The sequence below is a fragment of the Megascapheus bottae genome, chromosome 4 (assembly GCF_031878675.1).
Source record: "Megascapheus bottae isolate mThoBot1 chromosome 4, mThoBot2.hap1, whole genome shotgun sequence".
Lineage (NCBI taxonomy): Eukaryota > Metazoa > Chordata > Mammalia > Rodentia > Geomyidae > Megascapheus > Megascapheus bottae.
The window spans coordinates 58,525,577-58,540,881 of NC_143512.1; the positions used below are offsets into that span (position 1 = coordinate 58,525,577).

General features: G+C 36.4%; 1 protein-coding gene across 1 annotated transcript in view; it reads right to left on the bottom strand.

The window, feature by feature from the left end:
- Window positions 1-15,305, bottom strand: part of Parp8 (poly(ADP-ribose) polymerase family member 8) — a 176,011-nt gene that overhangs the window by 10,759 nt on the left and 149,947 nt on the right. Inside the window, exons 19-26 of the mRNA XM_090331960.1 lie at window positions 14,428-14,495; window positions 12,287-12,335; window positions 11,045-11,157; window positions 10,707-10,779; window positions 8,886-8,955; window positions 5,404-5,477; window positions 4,262-4,331; window positions 3,394-3,478 (exon numbers count right to left, since the gene is read on the bottom strand). Coding sequence (XP_090188086.1) covers window positions 3,394-3,478; window positions 4,262-4,331; window positions 5,404-5,477; window positions 8,886-8,955; window positions 10,707-10,779; window positions 11,045-11,157; window positions 12,287-12,335; window positions 14,428-14,495 — 602 coding nt within the window. The remainder of the gene's footprint in view (window positions 1-3,393; window positions 3,479-4,261; window positions 4,332-5,403; window positions 5,478-8,885; window positions 8,956-10,706; window positions 10,780-11,044; window positions 11,158-12,286; window positions 12,336-14,427; window positions 14,496-15,305) is intronic.

The following is a 15,305-nucleotide window of genomic DNA, read 5'->3' on the forward strand; positions in this document are numbered from 1 at the left end:
TTACCGGCTTGAGTCACCAGAGCCTAGCATTGAAAATAGCTTTCTATTTCTACACACAGGACTCAATGTCCTTGTACTCCCTTGTACATATGTGTCCCAGGTTAGTAATGTAATCATTTTTACTAACAATGACTAGACACAAGGATTTGGTTGAATATAATGAGTGATTGTTGTCCTTAATGTACCATGTTATCTCTCATCTCTTTTGCTGTCCCTTGGTTATCTCATATTGTTACAGTATTTTACCTTGTTATCCGATATATTGTACATATGCTTATTTGGTTATTTGAAAGAGGATAGGTAAGGAGGGAAAACAAATGAGGGGCGGGGGTGGGGGGAGAAACGGGGACTAAGACATGAGAAAGGGTATCAATGTTTGTGAAGTAATGCACCTTCTATCTGGTGAATATAATGTAACCCTTCTATTAATTACAATAAAAAATACATGAGTGCTGGGAGTTTGGCCTAGTGATAGAGTGCTTGCCTAGCATGCACAAAGACCTGTGTTCAATTCCTTGGCACCACATACTTAGAAAAAGCCAGAAGTGGTGCTGAGGCTCAAGTGGTAGAGTTCTAGCCTTGAGAAAAATCCAAGGACAGTGCTCAGGCCCTGAGCTTAAGCCCAAGGCTGGCAAAAAAAAAAAAAAAGAAAAAAAAGAATCTGGCTAAAATTTGTTAATGACATCTGAATTTTTGGCCTGAGGCATGTATAGTTAATTAAGTTTATTCATTTTGGAATTTCACAATAAATTTTTCAACCTTCTCCCTAATTTACCCTAGTATATCTTCCTACAGATTTTCTTCTGTATATATTCTTATATACCAGTCTGCTCTCTGAAATTTTTCTGGTATTTGTTGTTATTCTGCTGTTTTAAGGAATGTGGTTATGATATTAAATGACTATCTTATCCTCTTTCTAGTTCTGATAAACGAAATAGATATGGAAGTTATTTTAATTATCAGTTTTTTCACCCATAAACACACAGAAAAACACATCAATTTCTATCTTAGTCTTCAGGTAAAGCTTCTAAAATCAGGGATAATATAATGTAAAAAAGAAAAAGAAGAAAAAGAAATTGAGTTTCTGCCTAATAACTCACTTCATTCTCATCAATTAATTATCCTACTAGATCCTACATTCATGAGGGAGGCACACAACCGAAAATCTGTGATCGCCTCTTTTATCACAAAGTAAATTGGTAGGTGTAATTAGAATGTACACTAATTGGTGAATGGGTGCTCCTTTTGATGTGTTTTTGGATTTTTATCAGTTTTCCTTACTGAATTTCTTCTCTCCCGAGAAACAGACAAAAAGGATGAGATGTTTATATAGTAATGAAAATTATCCTAATGCATTTTTCTCCTCTGAATTATTTTGAAAATATTTGAGTGTAGAAAACATTTTCTATGTTCTTCACACTGTTCTCACATTTTAGCTCTGACCAAAACAGAAATCTTCCTCTCTGATAAGTGCAACCCTACACACACATATATTGTACTAGATATGTTTATGTATGTCAAAATTTTAAAAAAAGTATTTAAATGTACTATCTACTTAAATGTGTAACATTGTTTATCTTGCTAAATAAACTGGAATTTTTTCAGGACATGAAAGTATTACATGAAGGACCCTGGGATTATTTTTCAAACATAATTCCATGGTTACTCAGTGAATCAATTTTGTGACAGGGTATTTCTTTCTAAAAGTCCAAGGTGTCTTGTTTTTGTTTTTTCATTTTTAATTTTCATTGTCTCAGTTGTGGTGTTGGAACTTGGGGCTTCAACACAGTCCCTGAGCTCTTTGCTCAAGGCTAGTGCTCTATCACTTTGAGGCACTGTGCCAACTGGTTTTCTGTTGCTTAATTAAGAGATAAAGAATTTCACAGCTTTTTCTACCTGGGATGGTTTTGAAGTATGATCCTTAAATTTCAGCCTCCTGAGTAGCTAGTATTACAGGTGTGAGCCCGGCTAATGATGGGTAACAATTAACATTGTCAATGGAGGTGGCATTGTGGTTCAAAGAGTAGAAGCAGTAGCCTTGAGCTGAAGAGCTCAGGGACAGTGCCCAGAGTTCAAGTCCCACAACCAGAAAAAAAAAGTCAAAACAGAAGAGATTAAAAAAAAAAACAACTAGTGTGTGCCCAGTTCTTTGGCAAGACCTGCATTAATTTTCATAAATATTTTAAGAAGTAGTATGTAAGAATAGCTTGTATATCTCATCTCCTCAGAGACCTTCTTTGCCTTCATTCTGCCACACAAGGTTATTCTGATCTTCAGTTTCCATCTTTATGTACAACAGAAATTCTTGCCTTCCTGCCCTTTTAGGGAGTGACCAGGAAGGATTTTGGCAGGATAGAACTGGTGCTAAAAAATCCAGGTTACTGCACTAGACTGTGGCTGCCTTTGGAGATAATCTATCAATGGTATAAACATCATTTTTCCCATGGGTAACCTGTTTGCTATTGGTCTTCTGAGCAATACAAGTGGGCATATTATTCTCATCTTACTGTTGAAGTTTAGAGAAACTAGACTAACTTAGCAATTTTTTACTTCATCAATTTCAGTCAAGCTGAGTTTCAAACTAGCCCAAACCAGAATTCTGTCTACTAAATTAAATACCTCCCCTTTAAGAAAGAAATCTATATCCAATCATGTGATAAAGTCACAGGTGGCATAGTATCTAAAGCTCCTTGGTTTCAAGGAGCTCATCAAAATTGCATAGTGAACAACCTGTCAACAACCCAATGAATCAAATGCTGAGTACACAGCTGAATACTGAGCACATCTAATAGAGTAAAGCAATTTTCATGCTGTCAGTTTGACATGGTATGTAAAAACAAACCATATCATCTCCGTTTCTTCTAACAGCCACATAAAGTACAAAATCAACATCCCTCCACTAAAATGCTTTCTGTACCAAGGGCATGGATACAAAGGTAACAGCCAAGGGGAAAGGGCTGAGAGTCAAGAATGCTATAAAAATCCCAGTGTCCTAGGTGCATGCTTTATTTAGGAATGTTATATTTTCATACAAGCTTTTCTAACACAAAAACAAAACAACATAGCACAAACTGCACAGTCAACTCATATTGTAGTGTAGATCCTTCTTTGGTAGGCAAGATCCTATTGATTAATTCTGTTCTTCATTTTCAGTTCCAAAGTCATTTTATTTATAAAGTTCATTTAGATGATAAAAAGAAATGGAGTTGTTTTTCTAAGTCAATATCGTTTAGCCATCATTCTTTTCTCACTAAGCTTACTGAAATAAAGCCATTACTTTGACAATAAACAGTTACTATTTTTAGGTATATTTTGTTAGATAAATTGGCTAAATAATAACACATAATTAGGGCTGTACTTTGTAAGACTGCAAATTTCAGCAATAGTACTTACACGAAAAAGAATCGTGTGCAGACATGATCTGTGTTTGGGACAACCCATATCTCTCCATGTTTGTGCAGGTCAGGTGAGGTGATTACTGTGAGTAGAAGATAAATGTCAAAGGACTATCTTATTCTAAAGGAGTTGAAATCATTCCAACTTATTGTATTCTAAAAGCAAAAGTATATATGTAGATGAACATATCAACAATGTCTAACCTTCTCACCATCCCAAAATACAAGGCAAATCAGGAAAATACATAGAAGACCTTTTCTGTGGGAATAATAACTAGAATAGTCAAGAGTAAAGGCTAATTTGAATATTATAAAATGGGTCCTGACTTAAGAACTATGATGATAGAAACCTAGTATCCTATATAACTACCAAGTACTGATAGCTATATGCTCATGGTAGCTATGGAAAACTTTTCCCCCCAAGAAAAATAAAATGAACTTTTGGCCAATGAAATATTAAAACAAGAACAAAGAAAATTATTATGGATTGGTAATTTTTCTGGCCTAAGTTCAGAATGAGAAAATTTCAGTGTATAAAAAAAGGAGTAACTGAGTTATCTCCTCAGTGTTTGGTCCATTTTTTAAAGATTTTTCACTGCAAAATATATTCAAATCTTAACTTAAAAGAGGAGGCATAAGCATAACCATTCAGAAATATCTTCCAGCAATAAAACACAGCACTGTCTGAATTCTTGCCAGTTGTGCAATTTAGTCTTAACCTTCATGATCTCAATTTTACTCATTTCCATTTGTGACCTTTGAGATGGGCTTAAGGAACAATGCTTCCACTATCCCATCATGACAATTCTTCAAGCATAATTGAATTTTTAAGTGTAGATAAGATAAAACTGACATCATGAACTTACCTTCACATAAGGCGATGCATTTCAAGTTACGGCTTTGTAGGAATTGGGATTGTTGTCCTTTTTTCTGTGACTAAATAACAAACAATTGAAAAATTACAAGTGAAAAATGAGAGCACTGCCTAAGGAAAAGATCTCACTTAGCCAGCGCCAGAAGAAAAATATCAATATAGGCTAAAAATTAATACCCTTGTGCTTTCTTAGTTCTAGCTGTTTTTGTTGTACCATTTAAGTTCTATACATAATCATTACAATAATTTTTAAATTCTTTTCAAGATAAGTGAATTAAAATAATGTTGAATTAGGGTTCAGCAGTCTCACAGCATAAAACTAGAGCTCAATTTTATTTTAACTCAAAGTCTGTCAAATTGATTTCAAGATAAATAAAACTAAATTTGAATGACCTTTTAAAAACACTAAAATCAATCCTTCCAGATTAACTACTTATAACCCTCTCTTACAAAGTCATAGAAAATATCTCATAAGAAAATCTGAGGTTTTTCTCGTTTTGCTTTTGCCTACAAGGTAAGCTGCAGTTACATTATTCATCAGATGGGTTTTTTATTTGCACGGCATATACTTGCTTCTCTGAAAAAAAAAAAACATGGAACTTAGGTTTACTCATAAGTCTTCCCAATATTTTTTTCTTCTAGATACCACAAGGGTTATGTGTACACCAACTACAGGGTTTTACTCAAATGTTATCGTCTTAAAGAGTATCCTTCTTTCACCATCTCATTCAACATTCCCTCCAGTTCCACCTTCTGCCTGTGAGCCTCTGGCATATCTTTCCCCTGAGTAGTTTTCTTCATGAATTTAGCCTTCTGTCTCAGTGTGCTTTTAATCTGCTTGTACTTCCTCTATATCACAAAGATTGGGAATATTTATCTGTTTTTTAGTCCCCTCTCTCCCCTAATGCTCAGGTGAGACTGGTATTACAGTGCAAACTGAATAAATGGTATACACAATTATTGTGCAGAGAGAATACAGTTACTGCATTTGGGGACACATTCTATTCCTTTCTGAGTAATGACCACTGAAAGCAAGTCTGCAGACTTAATAAACCCAGGTATTTATTGAAGTTCTGCCGGCTAATGAGGCCATGGTTCTCTAATCATATGCAGTCACTTGAGTCACTACAACACCTGCGATGCATTGCTGCTTTTACTGCTGGAAGCTGGCTCGTCCTTGGCTGACACCTTCTGCTTCTTGTTCATCCCTGCAAACATCAGCAAAATAATAATTTAGGGACAAAGCGGATTGGTGCAACTAGAAGTACAATCTATCTGATAAATTTTTCTGTGTGGAGAAGTCTCCTTCACTAGGGTCAGAGGCACACAACGGGCTCTGCTGTGTCCCAGGAACTGTGGTGAATGGCTAATGAGTTGGGGAGATCCACAAAGTGTTGGGAACTAGCAACCTGTTTGGCTTTCTTTGCACTGATAGAACATTATTTTGTACAAAACTCATTTGACAATCCTTAAAATTTTGTCTTCAAAAGAAATCAAAAGATTTCTCCCATTTTTATTATGTAGCTTTTAAAAGGATATATGAAAGTATGATAAGGAATGAGAAATACTGGCAATGATAGAAAAATATACCACACTGCCACCTTGAGAATCATTATACTCAATTCTGCATAGAATTTACCATTTCTGCTAACCAGGAAAATTACCGATGTTCTTTTGGCTATAGTAGTTGGAAGCCTAAGCTTACTCATCATTTCTTAATATGAAAGATTTTAGAAAAGCAAAGTTTAAATTGGTTTTAGAATAGCCTTGTGTCCATACTAGAAATGTTTCCTCACCAATACACAAAAAGTTGACATTCTTCTGACTAAATGGCATATTGAAAAGAGCTAAAATCTATTTTCTAACTTGCCAAATGTGTTTATCTAACCCTCTCCAAGTTGGGCACTCCCCAAAAGACACTGCAGATGGGTGGGAACAGGCCCAGTATTTCAGACATGTAGGTCTGAGAGAAATACAAAGGACATACAATGAAGGTGCCATCCAACCCAATAACCTCTGCACTCTTAGCCCGCAAAACAAAGCACTGGAGCTATTTCATCTTTCTGTAAGAATCTGACTCTCAGCCCCAGTTCTGTGTTGAACGCCACAGCCTCATAAATGCCAAACAAGTGTTTTGTCTCCAAGTTCAGCCCCTTTACCTGAGTCTCAAAATTTTCCCAATCAAAGGCCTTAAAGATTTTGACACAAGCCATGGACTCTCTCTAAACAAATGTACACACAGAACAAAAGATTTATATCCATTCACACAATTTCTACACCTATCATTTCTGTGAGTCTACCTAAGGAGTACGTAGAAGAGTCCAAGAGACAGAATTTTCTATTATCTGTGTTGAGGATATACTGAACATATTTAAGACTTGTATTTACTTTCTTAACATTTATTTAGCATTCTGTACTTCAAAGAACCACTGTAACCATTTTTTTTGTTAAATGGTTATGGGACTTGCACCCTGGGCCCAGCTCTGTCTCTGAGTTCTTCAGCTCAAGACTACCACCCTACTCCTTGAGCCACAGCACCACTTCTGGTTTTCTAGTAATTAATTGGAGATAAGGGTCTCTCCGTCTTTAGTGCTCAAGCTGGCTTTGAACCATGATCCGTAGACCTCAACAGCTTGCGTAGCTAGGATTACAGGGTGAGCCACAGTTCCCAGCTTATTGTAACAATTTTTAAATCCTCATGTTTTGCTCCAATATGATTTGCTACTCTTCTATTAAGAGATGTGAATATTGCCTGGCATAATGTACTGTGATTGTCTATATGTGCACACATATGTGAACACATATACATGTATAGCACACAAGCAATCCCAACTACAAGTGCTGATATAGGAATATGAAAATATTTGAAAATGTGAAAGAAACAATTTACCATCTATGATGGCGGTAGGAAAGGAAGAAAGTATTCATTTGTTATGTTAATAATTCTGTGTAAGCTTGGTACTAGCATAAGAACAGGCCTCAGGACCAATGGAATAGAACCGAAGACCCAGAAATCAACCTACAGACCTATGGCTACCTAATCTTTGATAAGGGAGCCAAAAAAAAAAATAGAATGGAAGAAAGACTGCCTCTTTAACAAGTGGCAGAACTGGTTAAGTACCTGCAGAAAACTAAAGTTGGATCATTCTATGTCACCCTACACCAGGATTAACTCCAAATGGATCAAAGACCTGGAGGTAAAAGCAGATACACTGAAAACCTTACAATAGGAATAGGAGATACACTAGGTCTCCTTGGCACAGGTTGAAACTTTCTTAATAGGGCCAAGAAACACAACATATTAAAGAAAGCTTGGACAAATGGGACTAAATTAAACTGCAGAGTTTCTGTATGGCAAAGAACATAGCTATCAAGTTAAATAGAAAGCATAGAGTGGGAGAAGATCTTCACTAACCATACAACAGACAAAGGCCTCATATCTAAAATATATCTACAGCTAAAACAATTGAATCTCTCCAAAACAAATCTTCAAAGAAACAACCATCCCATTAAAGGATGGACTAAAGACTACTAGTCTGTTGGTGGGAGTGTAAACTGGTTCATCCACTACTGAAAGCAGTATGGCAGTTCCTCAAAAGACTTTGAGCTCCCAGCAATTCCACTACTTGGCATTTACCCAATGGTCCAGAAACAAGGACATACTAAATCCACTAGCACAATGCTGTTCATTGCACCACTATTTACCACAGCAAAGCTATGGAACCAACCCAGATGCCTCTCAGTAGATGATTGGATCAACAAGATGTGGTATTTATACACAATGGAATTCTATGCTGCCATCAGAAAGAATGACATCGCCCCATTTGTAAGGAAATAGAAAGACTTGGAAAAAAATCATATTAAGTGAAGTAAGCCAGACCCAAAGGAACATAGGTTAAATGGTCCACATAGGATACAACTAAATGAAATGATCTCCAGGATGTGGAAACAAGAACTTTATGTTGTGTGATTGTTGTTCTTAATGTACTATGTTATTTCTCTTCTCTTTTGTTGCCTTTGGTTACTCTCATATTGTTACCTGATATATTGTATATACGTTTGTTTATCTGAAATAGGAAAGGGAAGGGAGGAAAACAAAACGATTAGCAGGGGGTGGGAGGGGGGAAATGGGGACAAAAACATGAAAGGGGGTGTCAATGTGTGAGAAGTGATGTAACCTGTGTCTGACCAATGTAACTGTGACCCCTCTATACATTACAATAAATAAATAAAAATAAAAAAGTAATTCTCTGTGGTTTGTGTTCATTTTCCATCTCCCTCTGCTGGTACATAAGGATCATCAATTCTAATAATCTGGTGATCATTCTTCCTACATCTTGAACTTAACAGGTTCAATTGACCACTTACAGTGCATGCTTCCTATTTATTCCAAAGTATTTTTCCCCACAATCACATTGGGACATTTTCAATTGAGCTTTGTTTAGACTTGACACTGAACAAATAAATTCGATGATAAAAAAATGCCTAAAAAGGTTCTAGCCTTATTTATTATTATTAACATGAATGATTATTAATAGAAAGCTTTTCCCAGAGCATATAAAATATGAGAAAAGAACCTGATAAAAACTGAAATTCAAATGAAATTACAAGATTACCTGAGTAACCAAACGATATGCTTGACATTGGACTAAGATAGATTCCACTTCCATACATGGCACCATGGAGCTGAATAGGAAGATAGGAGAAATTGTGTAGATGTCAATATTTTACAGTAAGTAAGTAGTTTCACATTGAAACATAAAGTCTTAAGAAAATGATAGCTCAGTTATATCAGTATCTAATTTGAAAATACTACTAAATAGCCTTGTGGTTAAAGTTGCAGAGAAAGTTGTTATATGGACAATGACAGCCAGAAGGAAAAGAATCTTGATAAATGTTCCCTCTTCTTCTGACAGTGACAAAGAATCACTGACTATAACTTATTCTAGCCAGTTTTTATTTGAATCCCTTCAAAAAGTCTCAAAACAAACTAAACACACTGGGTGGTATGCAAGCTGTTACAAATGAATTAACTAAAGCAGAACAGACTCTATGAAAGGCCTAAATAGTATAATTCTTTAGAAAGACCATGTCAAAGTCCAACAAAGTAAGTATCAGGAAATGAGTACAAATAAAGGGGAGGGGTTAGACAGAAGAAAAGGGGATCATATGGTCAAGAATTCATTGTCTACAGCACAGAATCGAGAAAAAAAGGGAAATGGTAGATCCAAGGGGCAGGGTGAAAATTTTGAAGGGATGATACAGAGCAAGATGCATTACATATACAAACTGCTTTATTAAATGGCAAAAAGAAAATTCAATAAATAGCTTAAAAAATTAGAAAAGTTGGGGCCGGAAATTTGGCCTAGGGGTAGAGTGCTTGCCTAGCATGCATGAAGACCCAGGTTAGATTCCTCGGTACCACATATATAGAAAAAAGCCAGAAGTGGTGCTGTGGCTCAAGTGGTAGAGCTCTAGCCTTGAGAAAATCCAAGGACAGTGCCCAGGCCCAAGACTGGCAAAAGTAAAGGATGGCATGGGTTGAAGAGGTGGATGAGAATGCTGAAAGGGAGGACACTGATCAATATAGTGCCCTGTATTCATAAACTATTTTGTTGGATGGCAATTTGTACAATTACTTAAAGATAAGAGAATATTTTTTTAAAAGACTTAAACAAGGAAAACAGTAAAAATGGTTAAAATACATAGGCGTTGAATTTTGATTAAGACTCATATGCTAATATAAGAATCTAGTCAGATTTTGGTTATATAACCCTCTCTGTCGTCTATCTCATTCTTCTAAGACATTGTACTTATAAGGAGCTTTGCTATTGAAAAATCTTCAGCAGGTCTCTGTAGCCTTTAGAATATCAAGTCAATAAATGTATGTTTCTGAGCATTTACATTTAATTACATCTTTTACTTGTATCGTAACATCTATCTCAGCTTCTGTCAAATGCAAAACCTAGCTGTATGAAAGCAAAATGGGATGTGTGAGAAGTTAAGGCATGAACAAAGATTAGAGCTACAGCCAAAATAGCCACTAATGTGGAGTACTACCCAAAAGGCTGAGGAGCTGGTGTCAGGTGGCTCTTTGGTATCCCATCTCCACTTTGCTTCTTAATGCAATTTATCCTGTAAAAGGATTCACACTGAGGCACAGGACTCAAGGACTGAATGCTGGAATCAAGGCCACAATATTCATATGGTTTAAGTGAACCTTTGTTTTCTCACAAGGAACTTGCCTTTTTCTTTTACTGTATATAAGTTAATGTTCCTTCAAGTATTTTGTGAAAATGTACAGTTCTTATTAGAAATGCCACCAAATGTTTCACATTTATTTCTCCTTATGCAAGTAAAACATGTTAGCAAGAATGCTTACTGAAGCTCAATACAGAAAACTAATAAGGTGTTAGTGAAGCATTCAAAAACTTTACCTGAAGACGTGTATTAGAGGCAACAACCAAACCATTCCTCAAGATGGAGTGCCAGTTTTCGATGTGTGAGCCACTTTTATTAAAAAAAAAATAAAAAGGTGGGGGGAGAAAGGGGAAGGAAAGAAAGGCAACATGGAAAATGTCAGTCATCCTTCAAACTGGTCATATAGTACAGTAAGTCATGATGCTGGTGAACATTCTGGGATTAGAATTCAAGCTCTATGCAGCTGACTATTCAAAGTGAATGCTCCAACTACTGGAAAAAGCAAGTTTCTTTCCTTGTGCATTTCTGAACAACCTGGGCGAGATCTACCCCATCAACCTTAAGCCATACTCACTGAAATGCAAAGGTGCTTCCAAAGAGTTTTTTAGCAGCTCTGAAGTTTGATTCTTTGGCTGGTGGACTGCTGAGAAGGAGGAACTGATGCGGAGTATGCATAAACTTCAATTGCTGTCATTTAAAGCAATGACAAATGGCAACATCAACTTTTAATACAAGCAGGAAGGTGACAACCTTGGATTTTACAGGTCTAACAATTATATAATATCAAGGTAGAGCAGCTGATATTAATTACACATAATGGCTTATTGATAAGTTCTTTTTAATTTAAAAACCCTGCATAAATGATTAATTACTTCATGAGTTTCTGAGATGAAGGACAATCGTGCAGGCTAAAAAGAAAGAAACAGCAGAAAGACACTGCTACAACATTCAGGCACGTCTGCTTTCTCAGCCATATATATATATATATATATATATATATATATATATATATATATATATATTGTATTTTATTGTTGGGATAATGTATAACGGGGTTTCATTTACAGTCGTCAAAGTAGTGGGGACATCAGTTCTTAGATCAGTCATATATTTTGAGGACATTTATTATAGGATTTCCTTGGTGTACACCAATTGCTCAACTAGGGAAATATCTGGCATTTGCTACACAGAAATGTTAATTCAAGTGGCTCACACATGTAATCCTGGCTACTCAGGAGGCTGAGTTCTGAGGATCAAGGTAGCCCCGGCACAAAAAGACCTGAGACTCATCTCCAATTAACCTCCAGAAAACGGGAAGTGGGGCTTGACTCAAGGGGAGGGCAGTAGCCTTGAGCTGAAGAGCTCAGGGACAGCACCCAGGTCGAATTCAAGCCCCAGGACTCACACACACAAAAAAAAGTTATTTCAAGAAGAAAAAGTTTAAAGTATGCTTTATTTGCAGGTATTCCTAAGAATAGAAATTAACTATGCTGGAACACAATTTTGCCCTTTGGACATGGAAAGAAATTAAAGCAGAATCTTTTTGAATTAATTGCTTGACAAAGTTTCCCATTTTTTATACTTAAAAATAACTTACACAGAAATGTAATAATAGAAATCTCACACTTGAGATTTATAGTCTCCAAAAGTTTGAATTGGCTACCTTAGAAAGATTTGGCAATTCCCAGATGAATTAGCCTTCATCTGGGTCTGCTTCATCCAGAAGAGGGGGCCTGAACATCAAGCATCAGTGTTCCCACCTTCCCACCTTCCCCCAGACTCCCCACTCCACATGAGATGTGAGAAAACAACTTACCCTGTTAACTGGCAGTTTCACAATATGTGACCTGTTACTTGAAATAACCCTAGAATTGAAATGATCAATCAGTCACAAAAATATGATTTACTATATTAAATAAATATTAAAAATTTAGGGCCGAGAGTGTGGCCTAGTAGTACCGTGCTTGCCTAGCATGCACGAAGCCCTGGGTTTGATTCCCCAGAACTGCATACACAGAAAAAGTCAGAAGGGGCGCTGTGGCTGAAGTGACAGAGCTATCCTTGAGCAAAAAGTGTCCAAAGACAATGCCCAAGCCCTGGGACTGCCAAAAAAAAAAAAAAAAAAGTTTTCTTCTAGTGAACAAGTGACTAAAATGCATTTTATTGTGTCATGAATAAAAAAAAAATTTGGTATAGTTTCATCTAATGGTATAGATTTTGCTTGCTTCCTCAAATAATTTACAGAGCTTATGTAACAAGAAAGTTGCTATAATCTGAGAAGTCACAATGGGATGTAATTTCTTAATTTAATGCAAATTTAGTGTACATACCTTCATTTATCAGTAAAAGGATCACTTCTAGGTACTTGGTACTTTAAGATAATGATAATCTACATAAGCATAAGAAGTTGACTCATGCATCTATTTATTCTATTTCTTTCTGTACTGCTTATGTTGAGAATGAGTTCTCATGCATATCATTTAAATATAAGTATTTGAGGATCTCCTTGAGCAGATTTATACAATGGCTTATGGTTAAAAGCCAACTTACTTAAGATACTGAGTTTAAAAAAAATGAAATTAGGAGTTTGAAGCAATCAAGTTTTTCACATTTTCTAATATGTAAACCAGAGTAAAGAAGAGAAATTTCAGGCCATTGTGATCAAGCTTTTTTTTTTCTCTGAAAATAAAGGACCCAACTAACTAGCAAGCTAGAGGAAATGACCACAAGTAAGAGAACGTTAACAAGCAGGCCAACATCATGAGGAACAGAATTGATTAGACACTCAAATTTTTGTTTCAGTTTCAAATAGGATGAGAAAATTTCAAAAGTTATGAAAAAAGTATGTCAGAAGTTTGATAAGAGATTTTAACAACAGGTACAAAGAAGACAGGATTCTAAATCGAAACTTTGTCCTGGTGTATTGAATACACTAAATGTATAATATAGAAATTCAACTAAATGAGCAGTGAAAAGAATCTTGAAAGCCGGGAGTTTGGCCTAGTGGTTAAAGTGCTTGCCTAGCATGCATGAAGACCCGGGTTCGATTCCTCGGTACCACATACATAGAAAAAAGCCAGAAGTGGTGCTGAGGCTCAAGTGGTAGAGCTCTAGCCTTGAGAAAGTCCAAAGTCCAAGGACAGTGCTCAGGCCCTGAGCTTAAGCCCAGGACTGGCAAAAAAAAAAAAAAACAAAAACAAAAACAAAAAAAAAACCTAAAAGAATCTTGAAAATACTGGATTCTTCTGTCCACATTTATGTCTTAAAACCTCATGGGTGTTATACGGAAGAAATGTTTGCCTAGGCCAATCTCTCATGATCCTTATATCGTCTTTAAAACTTTACAATAATTACTGATAAATTCCAGTTCTGTTTTCATCTGAACCTGGCTGCACAGCAGGGTGAGTTCTCTAAACACCTATCCTCGTGGCAGTCAGCTCACTAGAATCCATGCTGGACTCCTGCTATAGAGCTTTCCCCACCCTCACTGTGAATGAGTACTTCTTAACTCTTAAGCAGAGTTGATCAAATTTACTGTGTCCTTGTTAAGGAAGCAAAAGTTACAAAACGTATTTCCAGAAGATGTTCAATAAGAAGGACTCAAAGAGTTTTATCACTTAGTCCTCACTGAACTAGAAAATTAAATGAACCGAAATGCCTTCCACGAGCAATCTAGCTTATCCCATCTTTTTAAGACTGCAGGTAAACTACTGTGAACAGCACTGGAAACCCTTGGGACAACGAGCAATGGCATTTTCTCCCCCTTGTGGCGTATAAGTTTCAATTAAAGTGAGAGTCGTTATGGACTCTTGAATTTTATAATCACTAAGTCTCATAAGCTTGCACAACAGCAGCATTGCAGAATTCATTTTGAAAAAAAAGATTTGTTTTTCCTCCAGGAGAAGCAGTAGAAAAAGATGCTGATTACATTAAGAGAAAAACTAAAATATTTTATACCACTGCAGTAAGGGATGAGCGAGGGGGTCCTGTTTATCCATCTGCTTCTTGATTTCCAGATATGGTGCCTGAAAGTAAAATGGTATTAAAGTTCTTGATTTTTTTTCCCTTTCAAGTGGTTTCCCCAGTTTTACAAAATGAAAAATCACACCGAATGATATTCCTCATCTAGTTAACATTGAAAATCTGTAGCCTCGACATAGCAGGAATTATCCCCAAGTTATATCCCCCAAGAAGATGGGAACTCTGAAGTTCCATTTGACACAAAGGATTTTGCTTACTGTTGTGTTCAGAGACCTGACCAAATTTTAACATGGCTCATATTTGTACTAGGTTATTTCCCTAAAGGACATACACATACACAACCTCTCTCCACCCTCCCCCTTTTCTCTCTCTCTCTCTCTCTCTCTCTCTCTCTCTCTCTCTCTCTCTCTCTCTCTCTCTCTCACACACACACACACACACACACACACACACATTACTGCTCAAGAAAATGTAATGCTGTCAAACCACAAAGCCTACATTCTATCTTATCTATCTTACTATTTTCAGAAATGCTGCACCTAGTATTTTTAGGTAAATTTCGTTTTTCCTGGTCCCTTCTTCTTGTCCATTTTTTTCACTCCCTATACCCCCTTTGCTTACTGCCTTCTCTCTTTCCATACTTAACACCCTCTTCTCCACTGCAGCCTCTCTGTCTCAGTACTACAGTACTTGTCACCTTTGAAAAGGATCCTATAATGTTCTGGTTGACAGTAATCACTTCTAATTCTAATGCAAGAATCAAAACAAAAGTTTGGATAGTTACTACCCATGTTCATATCTGGGGCACACTGAAGACCTTCTCAAAAGAAAGCAGGGGGCCGGGAGTTTGGCCT